The sequence below is a fragment of the Rattus norvegicus genome, chromosome 19, assembly GCF_036323735.1.
Source record: "Rattus norvegicus strain BN/NHsdMcwi chromosome 19, GRCr8, whole genome shotgun sequence".
In the NCBI taxonomy this organism is placed as follows: domain Eukaryota; kingdom Metazoa; phylum Chordata; class Mammalia; order Rodentia; family Muridae; genus Rattus; species Rattus norvegicus.
Genome location: NC_086037.1, coordinates 27,381,383 through 27,396,264, shown reverse-complemented (window position 1 = coordinate 27,396,264; position 14,882 = coordinate 27,381,383). Strand labels below are relative to the sequence as shown.

General features: G+C 45.3%; 1 protein-coding gene across 1 annotated transcript; it reads left to right on the top strand.

Annotated features, from left to right (window-relative positions):
* The first annotated feature begins 12,226 nt into the window (after positions 1 to 12,226).
* Positions 12,227 to 13,450, top strand: LOC134483481 (DNA-directed RNA polymerase II subunit GRINL1A-like). Its single transcript, XM_063278735.1, has one exon. The coding sequence runs from the start codon at positions 12,227 to 12,229 to the stop codon at positions 13,316 to 13,318; it is 1,092 nt and encodes a 363-aa protein (XP_063134805.1). The 3' UTR covers positions 13,319 to 13,450.
* Positions 13,451 to 14,882: the final 1,432 nt, after the last annotated feature.

Here is a 14,882-nt window from a genome sequence, read left to right as displayed (position 1 = left end):
CATTACTGCACAACTTAGACACAAAGAACATTGAACATCGTGAGAAATTTCAGGAGCTCAAGAAGGAGATTAACTTCTATCGGTAAGTACTGGTCAGAAGGGCCCATCACTTGTGGAATGGCCATTGCTGCCTCTCTTTGTTCTGGACTGGAGAGCCTGCAGCTCTGGGTCCATGTCTTCTGCTGTTTAAATATCACTGTGCCGTGGGTCTTTTGGACTCAGTTTCAGTTCCATAAGAGACTGTGACTTCTCAGCACAGTGTCTATGCATCTTTAGAAGGCTCTGGATAGAACTATACTGATTCAGGCATCAGAGTGTTATTAGGCCGACCTGGGCCTCTGGGGTCATATCAGGTTTAACAAAGCTCAATGTGTGGACCACATGGTTAGCATGACCTCCCTTGGTTCTACTGTCCTCTTGCGGTTTTTTACTGCCTACTAATTGATGTTGCCCCGATGCATTGGGCTTTCATGGATAGTTGTAGATCCCTTGTTCTTTTGGAGAGACATGGACTGTTAGGTGCTTGGGTCACAGAAACAATTTATTCTTCCCTGGATTGGCCGTTTGCTGTTTGTGGAGCAGCCTTACATGTATGGAGATGTATTCTATGAAGTCTTTATGGGTATCTGGGTCCTGGTGGAGTTTGTGGGATTTGGCAGTTGGAATGGGAGGAAGAGGCTACAGGATCTTACTATGCAGAGTGTGTTTCCAGCAACCTGCACAGCCGGCTCCTGATGGACCAGGCATGTATGAAGAAGAAGTTGGTCACATTGAAGCAGGAGTGCAAGGAGTTACAGCGATATTTGTTTGAGTTGAACCCGAAGGATGAAGACGAACAGGAGAAGACCAGAAACCTCCAGACCCAGCAAAATGTGGTAGGAACAAGCAGCTGAGTCAGATTAACAATGTCTGATACCATTTGCCTATTGGATACATCTTTGCTTCCCCTATCATCTTTCTAATGTCCCCACACCCAATCAGTCACCCTCCTCATGTGATAGAGTTATTCATTGCTCTGTCTATGCACAAGTATTCTGGGATATTAACCACTTTTCAGAAACTGAATTATGGGCAATTATACTTCTCTGCCCTTTTTGAAACTGCAGTCCAGAAATGGTGACAGAGGAATAACATATCACATGACTGAAGGCAGCAACTTGACAGCTGGTATGCGTGTCCCCACCATATCTGTGTCTTAATAGCTGCCTTCTTCTCCCAGGTCTCAGGAACTGCAGGAGACATGGAATAGGACGGATCCCAGGAAGACAGCCCCCTGAGGAATGAGTTTCTCTCTCAGGAGTTCCCTGTGACGACAATCCTCACAGTCAAAGACTTTTTGTGGGTGAATATTCTTCTTCTCAGATAATTTCCTCAATGTTTAGAGACCCTACATTTATGTATCCGTATGCCAGCCTGTCTGGTTGAAGTCTTTCTCCTTTCTCATACGGACAACACCATTTGAGAGACATCTGAGGAGACAGCCTTGATGTCTTCTCCTAGAAGAGAAACAGCACTACAACTGTGTTTCTAAATGTTCATTAAGAAAATGCTGTTAAGAAATGTTTTTGGTTATGATTTTCATTGAAGTTTTCTTTTTGTTATTTCATAGTTATATATTCTTGTTACTGTTTTTCATTTTTATACCATTTTAGTTGTTCATTTTATGCCTGTTTTTTGTAAATTGTATTCCTTATGAATAAAAATTGATTTGTAACTCTTGACTCTTAAGACCATCTTATTCAAGGGTCCTTTGCACTCCTGTAGACTTAGATCTGACAACTGGATATGGATCTTTGCATGGTCCAGGCAGCATGGGTAAATAGGGAATTCAAAGCCACCAAGGGGTACACAGGGTTATAGTGTCTTTGTGTGGATAATGTGACTTTTTTTATGGACACACACTTTATGATGTAATCACTGACATACTGTATCCATGCTATCATGTATTCTGCTCATCCTAGTCTATATCAGTCTACAACACACATTCCTTATTGACTGTGTGCACCAGATATTGAGTAACACACACTCATACCTGTAGAGCTGCAGAAAAAATGACAACTTTCACAAAGGTATATAGAATAATCCTAATGGAGAACCATGTGCCTCAGTTTTTCTTACAATACAGCATTAGTATTAAACCACAAATATAATGACCATCAACGTCATTTTGGGAAATAGGGTTCCTGCGCTTGCCTCTCGCCATCAGATTATCTCTAGTGTAACTTTGTTCTGCTATTTCTGACAGTGGCTAGACTGTCCTATAAGCCTGTGTGACAGGAGTGCTGTAGACCTGTTTTCCTCTCTTTCAGTCAGTTATGGGGACAGAGTGTTCTGCTTTCTGGCGTGTAGTTTTTCCTCTCTACAGGTCTTCAGCTGTTCCTGTGGGCCTGTGTCTTGAGTTCACCAGGCAGCTTTCTTGCAGCAGAAAATTCGGTCTTACCTGTGGTCCCGAGGCTCAGGTTCGCTCGTGGGGTGCTGTCCAGGGGCTCTCTGCAGCGGCAGCAACCAGGAAGACCTGTGCCGCCCCTTCCGGGAGCTTCAGTGCACCAGGGTTCCAGATGGTCTTTGGCTTTTTCCTCTGGCGTCCGAGATGTGTGTGCAGGGAGCAGTCTCTTCTGGTTTCCCAGGCTTGTCTGCCTCTCTGAAGGTTTAGCTTTCCCTCCCACGGGATTTGGGTGCAGAGAACTGTTTATCCGGTCTGTTTCTTTCAGGTTCCAGCGGTGTCTCAGGCGCAGAAGTCCTGCCGCTCCTGGGCCCTCCCCCACGGGAGCCCAGAGGCCTTATACAGTTTCCTCTTGGGCCAGGGATGTGGGCAGGGGTGAGCAGAGTTGGTGGTCTCTTCCGCTCTGCAGCCTCAGGAGTGCCCACCTGACCAGGCGGTTGGGTCTCTCTCTCACCGGGTCTGGGAGCAGAGAGCTGCTGCGGGCCGGGATCCGGCTTGGGGTTTTCTAATCCTACTCATAATTTATTAATCTTCCCAACACTATGGGCTTTGTTCTGTTAATGCTAACAGCGCCATCCAATACCTAGGATATTTTCTACTGACATGTGTGACGTGAGACAAAACAGTCCCTGTCATCCCTCACCTGAATAAACTTCCTTAGAGTTCAGTGTAGTTGGAGGGTCCTTCTTTCCTCTCCAAGATCGAGAAACATTTCCAGTCTTCAGACAAGTGTGTCAGCCATTGTCCAGTGACTGTCTTGAGATGTCCACAATGTCAGCTGAGTGAGGGCAGGGCAGGGCTGGGCAGGGCAGGGCAGGGCTGGGCAGGGCAGGGCAGGGCAGGGCATTGGGGCAGGGCATTGGGGCAGGGCAGGGCAGGGCAGGGGATTGGGGCAGGGCAGGGGATTGGGGCAGAGTCCATGAGATGTCACTAGGCAACAGGCCAGCTGGGGCTAATGTGGGTACAGGGCTTCTAGTGTGGGTGTGAGAGGAGGAAATTAGGAATGGTCAGATTCTGATGCAGCATATAGGCGGGAAGCAGCTTAGACCATCTCAGTGCCATATAGGGACATTGTAGACACTGATGGGCAGTGTGGGGATGGTAGGGTCCGATATACTGCTCTCTGCAGGTGTCAGGAGAGCATACAGTGGCTCTGTCAGACTTATGACAATCAGGCAGGCACTGGGTGCAAGTGAGAATCATGGGACAAGCCCTGTCTGCAGCCTGGATTTGGGACATTCCCAGGTGCCCCATGGACTGCAAATAAAAAGGCAAAGGACACAGGGAAGCCAGCAATTCCCATGCACATGACATAAATACTTGTAGATCTTTCTAGAATTTCCATAGACTATCTGTCACTAGTCCTCATTATAGAAGGCACCAACACTCTGCCCTCTACTTCAACTTGGTGAGACAGCTATTCTAACTCCAGCAGGAAGGCCTCAGGGAAGACAGTAAGAACTCGCAGGTGACTCCTTTTACTATTGAAACAGGATCTTCCTATGGAGCCCAGAGTGGCCGTAGGGTCCTAATGCTCCTGCCTCACAGTGACTAGAATTCCAATCCACCCTCAAGAGCAGTTGATTCATCACTAGATCAGACTAAGGACATGTGAGGCCCCAGGGTGCTAGGATTACCAGGGTCCTAGTAAGTTTCTCCAGCCTAAATTACAACCTGAGTCAGTGCTGCTATTTGGGACACCGCCTGATGCCCAGTGACATCACACCTTGGAACTCTTTGTCAAACATAAGCTGTTATGGGAATGAAGTACCTACACAATAAAAACTGGTCTGGAGGGGTTGGGGAGGTTGGGGATTTAGCTCAGTGGTAGAGCACTTGCCTAGGAAGCACAAGGCCCTGGGTTTGGTCCCCAGCTCCGAAAAAAAAAAAAAAAAAGAACCAAAAAAAAAAAAAAAAAAAAAAAAACTGGTCTGGATACTCCTAGGTCAAGAATCCCCTGTTGGAAATGCTTTGGACCGCAAAATTTTAAATTCTAGATCCTTCTGGCTTTTAGAAGATTTATAAATACAAAAAAAGAAAGATGGGCATAGTAATTTAAGCCAGTGATCCCGGTCATTGGAAACTGAGTCAGGGTGATGGAAGACTGTAAGTTCCAGGGCAACCTGTGTTTCAAGAAAAAAAAAAAAAAAGGCATGGTGAAGATTCCACTCAAGTAGAAAACAAAAGGGTTTCACCTGGGCCCTGCCATCCACTGGTCAGCACTCTCATTACCACAGCCACAGGCAGACACTGGGGAACATTTCCCACTGTCTCTCTTTGGGATGCAATCCACCCCATGATTCTATGTGAGGAATCCCCCAAAGGTTGCATCATGTGAGGGACCTAGAAAGTTCCAGGATTGGGAGAATTTAGGAGTTTATAATTAGGGATGATCTACAGCTGTGGCAAAGCCTTTTCCCAGCACATGGCAGCCCTAGGTTTGTCCCCAACAGTAAAAATAAAATCCCCCAAAATAATTCAAACATAATGTCCTGAAGCCTGCGCCCTGACCAGTCTCCTCAAAAGTGCGCAGGAACCTGGGTCCACATTTAGGACCCAGCACGACCTCTGTGACCCGTGAGAAGGGATCTAATATGGGAATTAGTACAGTATGATTTATCCTTGTGGATACCTTTAGTGAAAATAACCACCTGACCCCTGAAAACCCATCTACCTGGGGGGCTCAGCATCATGTCACCCAAAAAGCCCAGATCCTAGGGCCAGCATGGGCAGGTGGTGAAGAAAGTTTGTCTCTCGTGAACATCAGTTGCTGCTCCTGACCTGACTCTATCCTCAGGAGACAATGTCACCCCAGAAAGTGTGGGTGTCAACGGCTCTTCCCAGGCCAAGCCTGGGATACTGCTTAAGTTCCACAATGCACAGCAGTGCTCACTCTAGAGCTAAATGTTCTACAGCTGAAAGGGGTGGGTGCTCTGCTGGCCACGCCCCTCCCCTGCAGTATTTACTGCACTCAGAGTGGTGCTTCAGATGTGAGGGACTTCTTGAGGCTACTCCCATGGAGAATGGCAGATTCATTAGAACGGGGCACAGGGTGAGTTCAGAGCACAGCTGGGAGGAATTTAGGGATGCCAAGCCATGACTAAGACCAGATCCTGGGCTGACAGGCAGTTGAGCTGGAGAACTGGCATCCAAAGAGTGACTGCCTGAATTCCTCTTAGACCAAAAGCCCTGGATCTGAGCTACTTTGGTGCGTGCTCCTAAGTGGGGTCCCAGACACAGCTCAGAATTGGGGCTGTGCATGGACTTTGGTGCTGGCAGCAGGTGGCTTAGCCATAAAGTGCCGAGCTTTCCCATCTGTACCCACTCAAACTCCTCTGTTTCATTTTAGGTGTGTTTGGTATAGTTTTGAGACAGGGTATCTTGTAGCAGCCCAACTCGCTTTGAGCAACAATGTAACATAAAAATAACCTTGAATTCAGGATCCTCCGACCCCTCTGTCCCAAGTCCTGGAATTAAGACCTCCAGCTGTGACCATTTTACTGTAGCATAGGATCCATCTGTATTAGAGTGAGCTTTGGAAATACTGGAGCTCCGACTGTTCCTTAGAATTCAGGTTTCCTTAATTCTTAGCAGGAGTTTTGTGATGATGCTGATGAGAGAGTCAGGAGTTACACTGGGAGAAGTAACAGTCCTGGCAGCCCTGAGTGCTCAGTGAAAGTCAAGAGAGAAGCCTGCTGATTAGCACCTGAGTGAAAGTGGGAGGATTCAGAGTTCAAGAACAGACTCAGTTACATACCTAAGACCATATTGCAACATTTTTGTTTCATTTTTGGCTTGTTTTCTTTGAGACAAGGTGTTAATTTATAGCCCTGGCTGTCCTGGAACTCACAATGCCTCTACCTCCCAACCCATGGAATTAAAGGCATGTGCCAACATGCACTGCCACTAATTAATTTTTAATTAAACATGCTGGCACAATCCAGTAATCCCAGTGCTTAAGAGGCTGAGGCAGGCAGATATCTGGCTTCCTGACAAGTCTGATCTACAGAGAGCCTGTCAGAATAGCCAGGGCCAAACAGAGAAACCCTGTCTCAAAAAATAAACAACAAAATGAATTTGTTTTAAAGAAGAGAGGAAAGATTTAACAGAGAATTAGAGGCAGGGAACCAAAAGGTAAAGGGCAGTGCAGAGTCTAGCTTCTGAGATGAAACTGGACACCATGGGGTTAGGGTGGGGATTCTCATCTTGGACTGGGAGACAGAGGGTGACTTCAGGCATGGAAGGCTCAGTCAGTCATTAGTCAGGATTCTCAATCAAGAGGGTGTTGTAAGATCCAAAATGTGTGAGCAGTGTTCTGCATGAGACTAGAAGAACCCGCCTACCCATACAAAACAGTCAATGAAGATTAATCACAAGCATACGTCTGGAGGTCCACAAGAGGTTAACGTCTACCTTAGTGTGGATTATTCAGAGCACAGGTGGAGAGGAGTAGAAGAGCTGATGGTGGCTGAGGCAGGAGAGGAGTTCGGGTGTGAATTTGAGCCAGTAAAATGGAGCTTGGAGGTCGGGCAGAGCAATGAGAGGTCTAACAGCATAGCTGTTGAAATCCTTCAGATTAATTTGTCTTAAGAGCCTCATGCCATAGCCAAGGGCAGGAATAGATCTGACTATTGGGTGGCTGGGCTCACATAGCCCAACAGGTTTGGCCTTGCATCTGTGGGATTCCAAGTCTCTCCCTTTAGACACAGCCATGGAGAAGGTGTAGCAGTGAAGGTGCAGATGGCTTTGCAATGCTTGGCTTATGGTGTTGAGTACTTCATGCTCCACAGAGCTAGGGAATGTCCTAGAAGCCAGGGAGGCTGAGCCATGAGGAAGACAGGTCTCCAGGAGAGAGAAATGATAACCAAAGTCACTAAGAACTTCCTGAATCACAGTGTCTGTTAAGCATATATTTTATTTACTTACTTTTATGGGCCTGAGTGTTTCACCTAATAAATGCTTGTGCACAATGTGGTATGTGTGGTGCCCGTGAAGTCCAGACTGATTCCCTAGAACTGCAATTACAGCCTAATAGGAGCCACCATGTGGGCACTGGGAACTGAACCCTGGTCTTCTGCTCTTAGCCACTAAACCAACATTCTCTTCAGCACACCCCCTCATTGTATTGTCATTAAGATTTACCCATTTAGCCTTCAGTATTTGAATTAATGAAGCTGTGACAAGAGTCATAGTTACCATGATGGTTCAGGCATAGACAGGCAGGCATCTCATTGTATACAAAATATAATTTCATTCTTTCTTTCTTTCTTTCTTTCTTTCTTTCTTTCTTTCCTTCTTTCCTTCTTTCCTTCTTTCCTTCTTTCTCTTTCTTTGTTTTACTCTTGGAAACAGGGGTTTTTTGTGTAGCTGACCTGGAACTAGCTCTGTAGAGGGAGCTGGCCTAGAATTCACAGAGATCTGTCTGCCTCTGCCTCCCAAGTGTTAGGATCAAAGGCCTGTGCCACCACCACCACACATCCTTCTGTTTTAAAGGAAAAATGTAGCCCTACATGGCAGCACGAGTTTAGTCCCAGTATAGACATTTTTCTAGAGTTCCTGAAGGGCTTGCTGCCTTCCCCTTTAGCCCTGGCTAACATGAGAGCTCCACACCTATGGGGTTTGCTTCATAAGAGTCTGGAGGATGAGGGTCACAGGCTGATGTAACTGTGTACAGCAAAGGATTCCTGGTGAAGGTCAAGTGGGTACAGATCAGCAGGTAAAGGCTCTGCCACCCAGCCTCATGGCCTCAGTTTGATCATGGATGAAAGCAGAGAACTGAGTCCACATTGTGTCCTCTGCTCTCCATGTGCATATCATGGCACAGGAACACCACAAACTACATAAAATGTAAAATGCTGAAATGCTGAGAGAAGAGGCCTATGGTAGGCGCCTCCTACACCTGAGACTTCCAACGCCGAAAAGCAGGGGGTAGAGAGTGAGGATGCACAGTGCACACAGGTCAGGAAAAGGCCATGTTACTGAAGCCTCCATGTGTGGTGAGCAGGCTCTGGGGCACCATGAGGGACATCAGGAGCTTCTGCACTTTATAGAATTACAGGGTTCCATGTTACCTTACATGCCCATGATTTGCCCCCTACTGCAGGGAGAAGCCAACACCAGAAGCCTCCAGCTCCCAGCCCTGCTTTTGCCATGTAGGTTGATCCAGAAGAGCTTGGAAGTCCCTGGACCTGGAGTCTCAGGTGGTTGTGAGCCACCTGACCCTGGGGCTGGAGACTGAACTCAAGTCTTCTGCAAGAGCAGCAAAGACACGTGCGCTGCCTTGCCCAGCCAGGGCTGTGAAATGGTGTTTATTTTCATCTGAACAAACCCAACAACAGTTTAGGTCCCTAGAAGCCACATGAACCTGGATGCAGTAGAGTCTGTCATCCAGCCCTTCCCACAGGGAGATAGGAGCCTGAAGTGGACAGTCTCTAGGATTAGGGGAAGGGCTAGCCTAGCATACACAGCCATGGACGAGAGGTAGAAGGTGAGGACCTGTGCTCAGGTTGTCCCTGACCTTTACACAGGCACATCAGTACCTGTACTCACAGAAACACCATACAGACATAGGTGAGAAAAGAAATAAAACAAACAATATTGAAAATACAATATACTGGGGCTGGAGGGATGGCTCAGTGGTTAAGACCACTGACTGCTCTTCCAGAGGATCTGAGTTCAATCCCCAGCAACCACACTGTGTCTTATAACCATTTCTAATCTCATCTACTACCCTCTACTGTTGTGTCTGAAAACAGGGACAGTGTACTCACTCATATGGACAAAATAAATAGTTTTTGTTTTAATCCTTTTCTAAAAAAAGAAACCCATCTGTGACACATGATCATTGTGTGATTCCAAATGTCGCTAAGTCAGTACAGTCCTATTGCTACATGTTCCACCAGTTGTGTCAGCCTTGGTAGTAGAGTGGCACAGTTGAAAAGATGCTGGTCACAGTGACCAGGCAGCCTAGAAAGCTAACCATGAGCAGAGAAGGCTGTGCTGTGTCCTAGTCCTCTACCCCACACTGCCACCTCATCCCTACGAATAGAGCAAAAAAGAACAGATGAGGAATCTTCCAGGTTTCTTTCCTCTTTGACTTCTTTATTAACCTAGCCCCTGTGCTACATGTAACCTTGTCACATCCTCTGTCCCATCCCTAAGCCCACATACCTGTCAGATAAGACAGGGATCTTGCTTTGGGGAGAAGCTCTGGTCCCTCTCTGTCCTAAGAGGCTCTGAGCCATCGCTGAAAGAGAGTCCTCTGAGGATTGAGGGAAGTCCATAGCCCGTACTCTGACTTCCAGGAAGGTTTGAGGAAGGTGGTCCTCTTCTTGTGGTTCCTCTAGTAGGAGCAGCCCACACTTGGGCCCAGCTCCCACTATCAGGAAAAGACAGGTGGCTCTGGTCTTTGCACAGCTCCAGCGGAATGAACAGTGCATCTCTCCTCTCTCTCTTGCAGGAAGTCTCAGCCTCTGGTGCAGGTGATGTTCCCAAGGCAAAGGAAAGGGAAGTGCAGAGTGAGGACTCCCACGATCCTTTAAAACATTGTCTGCATTGTCTTCATTAATTTTTATGTTTAATTTTTATTCCATGTGTATTGATCTCATTGTAGGGGTGTGCATTCCAAAGCATGAGTGTTGAAGGTAGAGCAGAAAGCATGGGAGTCACTTTATCCTACCGCATGGGGTCCCAGGCTCTGAACTGGGTTGTTGAGCTTGGCTACAAAGAGCTTTCATACTGAATTTCCTGCTGGCTCTGATTTCAGGGAGAGCGTCTCATAGAGCCCAGATTGGCCAGTAAACTACTGATCATCCTGCCTCAAGTATTGCCATCTAGTTCATGAAAGGGTTGAGTTATTGAAACGAGGGACTGGGGATGGGCAGAGGTGCATGACTGAGGCTATCTCTGCACAGTGGCATGCCTTTGGGGACTGATAGTTTTCATCACTGAGATGTCATTTGACTGCAGTGCTCCTCTGGAGAGAAGGAATCTCTTTTGCCAGGGCATCAGACTCTCCAGACAGGCCTGGAAGGTGGAGGTCTAGAGGCCAGGCCTGCATTCCTCTTCAGAAGCTGCATTTACCACTCTGGACAGTGCTATAGCACAGGGTCACATATCCAGTTCTACCCTGAGACCTGCTGATAAAGAATGTCTATCCTGGGACAATGTCTATCATCGGTTCAAGGTGTGGCCCAACCAACTTATTATAAAGGATGATAGTGGTTGGTTGAAAAAGGCAGTAACTTTCTATGAACCATATATTAAGTTTTTATGTATATTAAAATTAACATTGGAAAGAACGATGGTAGGAGAGGAAGCTGGAGGACAACTGCTGCAAATGCTTGCTTTTGAAAATGCTAATGAAGAGTATAGGAGAGCATAATTACCTATAAAGGAGACTGGGGATATTAATGCTTATATGAAGGCATGTAAGTATATCTTCTCTGAAAATGGAAAGATGCATTTTTGGCACGTATTGATCCAGATAGAGTTATTAAATTATACATTGAAATACTCTTGAATATCCTATAGGCACTTTAGCTCAAGATGAGTTGCCTTTAGAATGGATATATATTAAATTTAACTTTAACAAAACATTAACAACATATGAGGAACAAATTTCTTTAATTATTCAGCAAGGCATACAAAGACCTGTTACACTGTGGGGATATGATTGTGCTGATTTTGTTTTCTCATTAAGCAAAAATAAAGTGGAATATTTAATGCAGACGTCTGAAGTTTTTCAATTAGCCATGATTTCTTACACTAGAAATACTGAATTTCATTTTCCCCATAGTAAATTCTGGGATTGCTTAAGAAAACAAAAAAAAAATGTGATGAATACACTAATTTCTGTTGACCCATTACCATCTGCCTTTACTGTGTTTACAGATGGCTCCAAGACCAAAGATCTAAGACAGATGGCTTATTGGACCAAAGATAAATTTTGGGGACAAGAATCTTCTTTTGGGTCAGTACAACAAAATGAAGTATTAGCAGTAATTAATGTATTGCCGGATTTTACTCATGATGTAAAAATATTATAGCCGAGTCAGCTTATGTTGTAGGAGTAGTACAGAATATTGCAACTGCTGTTGTTTCTACATCTAAGCCTATATTAAATGTTATTCTCACATATTAAAGGACTATTGTTATTCTGAAACTCTAGAATATTTATTACACATATTAGATCACATCCAAGATTGCCAGGATCTTTAACACATTGCAATCATATGGTAGATCAAATAGTGGCATTTGCTACCCCAGAAGAAAGCAGTCATAAGCATGCCAATACAGGATATTTGCATATTAAATATAAGGTTCCCTATTCTGAAGCCAAACAAATTATTGCTAATTGTCGTATTTGTAAGCCTTCACTTATAAAATGTATTCCATCTGAAATTAATCCCAGAAGAATGCAACCTAATACATCGTGGCAGATGGATGGAACCCATATTACTGAGTTTGGTCGTCTTTCATATATCCATGTAAGCATAGATAATTTTTCAAAATTTGTGTGGGCTACACCATTGCCAGGAGTATGCACTACTCATGTTATACAGCATCTATTGGAAACTTCTGCTGTTATGGGACCGCCTTCTAAAATTAAAACTGATTATGGACCAACATATATTTCTTATAAATTTAAACAATTTTGTCGGCTCTTCTGGGAAAATGGCGACTCCTGCACATGCTCCAGAGTTGCCGCTGCCCTGGAGCCTGCGACCTCCATGGGCCCTGCTGGGGAACCCTGCCTGCGGGGCCAGCCTCAGCCCATGCACAATGTGCTCCCTGCCCCGCGGCTTCGAGCCCCCAGTTCCTGAGGACATGGGGCAGCAGAGTTTGGCAGAGCTGAGGGAGAGGTTGAGGCGCCAGGAGAGACTTTTGCGCAAAGAAAAATTCATTTGCAAATTGCCCTACAAAGGTAAAAAGATCTCAGACACCACTGCCAAACTGAGAGCTGCCATTTCAGAAAGTGAAGAGGTCAGAAGGAGAACTGAACTACTTCATCCTGTTAGTGTTGACTGTAAGCTAAGGAATAAAGCAACCACAAGAGTTGACACCGACATAGACAAGGCCCAGAATTCTGACCTGATGCTTGATACTTCATCATTAGTTCCTGAATGTTCGTCAGTAGACATTGAATCATCTAAAACAACCTCAGAAACACAGGGACCAAACAGCTCACTCACAAAGGCAATGAAGACTTTGGAGACTGGCTGCACAGTGAGTACCAGCCCCTCTGTCCGCATCACAGCCCAGGCTCCCCCATCTGAAGTTAATGAACAACTCCCCCAGCATTCAAGTCAAGCGGAAGAGGTTTCCAGCAGCGTCGACAGTCTGTTTATCACTAAATTGCAAAAGATCACAACTGCAGACCAGACTGAACCCTCAGAAGAAAACACCAGCACTGAGAACTTTCCAGAACTGCAGAGTGAGACTCCTAAGAAGCCTCATTACATGACAGTGCTAGAAATGCGAGCTAGAAACCCAGTGCCCCCTCCTCATAAGTTTAAGACAAATGTGTTACCCACACAACAGAGTGACTCAACAAGTCATTGTCAGAGGGCTCAGTCTCCTGCTTCCTCAGAAGAGCAGAGACCCAGGGCTAGGCAGCATCTTGATGATGTCACAGCAGCTCGCCTTCTTCTGCTCCACCCCCTGCCTGCACAGCTGCTCTCCATAGAAGAGTCGCTGGCTCTGCAGAAAGAGCAGAAGCAGAATTATGAGAAGATGCGGGCAAAGCTCGCAGCACAGAAACTAGCTGAGAGACTGAATATTACAATGCAGAGCTACAATCCAGAAGGGGAGTCTTCAGGGAGATACCGAGAAGTGAGGGATGAAGATGATGCCCAGTTCTCGGACGAATGCTGAAAATGAGCGCTGGGAGATCCCGGGAGTTGACTGTTAAGCTTAAATTGTCTCATCTAACTTCCTAACAAGTACCAAGACAGTGTCAGACCTTGTTGAGGGACAGCAGTTGAAGTTACACAAAGGTAGCTACAAAATAAGAACCCAGTTTGTCTTTCAGAAGATGATCTTCACATGCTTGAACAGTTCAATATTTGAACATTGTGTTTGGCCGTATTGTGTTACAGTTTTGCAGTATATTGTGCATTGGTCTGATATTTTAGTGTGAGTAGAACACACGTTTTCTTTAAGATATCTGCTTTTTCCTTCTTCGTATTCTTATCAGATAGCACTGCTTACACCCCTTCTGGTGAAATACTTTGTTATTCCAGGCACCTAAAGTGAATTAGGAAGGCCTGGTCCCCTCACTCGAGAAATGAGGGGAACAGTCTAAAGAATGGTACACATGCTTGCATGGACACGTTCCTGAGACGCTGGATGTGAAATGCCGCACACAACACTCGGGAACCACCACCACTGTGTCTGCTGCTCTGTCCTCTCTTGGGGCGACTGCTGTCACCTGTGATGAGGTTAAGGAGCACTTGGAAGAAGTGCTAGGTGGGGAGGGTCTTCTGAGCTGGTGTGGGGAGCTGCTCCTGGCTGCCCTTGGCTTGAACTCATTGCCATCTGGGATGATAGGTCCCTGTAGAGGACACTCGTGCTTGGTAAGGAAACCGGTGTTTTTCTAAGAGTTACAGTTGAATTGTCAGTTAATTGCTTTTTTTCCTTGTTAAACCCACAGAGGTGTTTACAGGCTGCAGAAACCTCAGTCCTGTATGTGCACATTTGTGCTGTTTCAAATGATTATATGATCATTTCCAGCAAAGTTAACAATGTTATCAAAAAGACTTTTTCTATTATGTGGAATTTGTAAAGGAGAAATAAAATACCAATCAGAGCAAAAATAAAAACCATTTTGTCAATGATATCATATTGTACATATTACTGGTATAGAATACCATCCACAAGGACAAGCGTTTGTTGAAAGAGTTCACCATACCCTGAAATGACAAATTATAAAATTAAAAAGGAAAAGAGATGACCTTACACAGCCTGAATGGAGTTGGCATACCAGTCCCAGAGTAATATTGGCATAAGCATTATTTTTTATTAATATTCTTAATCTTAAATTTCATAATTATAAGCTTCATGTAGGACCAATAAAATTAAAGGTCCATATGAGGGCTGCAGACATGACTCCATGGTTAAGAGCACTGACTTCTCTTCCAGAGGTCCTGAGTTCAAATCCCAGCAACCACATGGTGGCTCACAACCATCTGTAATGAGACCTGATGCCCTCTTCTGGTGTGTCTGCAGACAGCTACAGTGTACTTATATATAAATAAATAAATCTTTAAACAGATAAAAAGTCAGTATGAACCTTTGTTGTCTAAAATGGCTTGAGTCAGGGCTGACAACCAGACAGCCCTTCCAGCACCTGCCTATGAGCTCACAGATTTAGGCTTTATAAACTGACATAGAAAAATGTCCAGGGTCGTAGCCTGACAAATTCTCAGCTACGTCTCTG

What these genes read in the sequence shown, in the direction of transcription:
- LOC134483481 (XM_063278735.1), top strand. Translation starts at nt 12,227, where the DNA reads ATGTGCTCCCTGCCCCGCGGCTTCGAGCCCCCAGTTCCTGAGGACATG.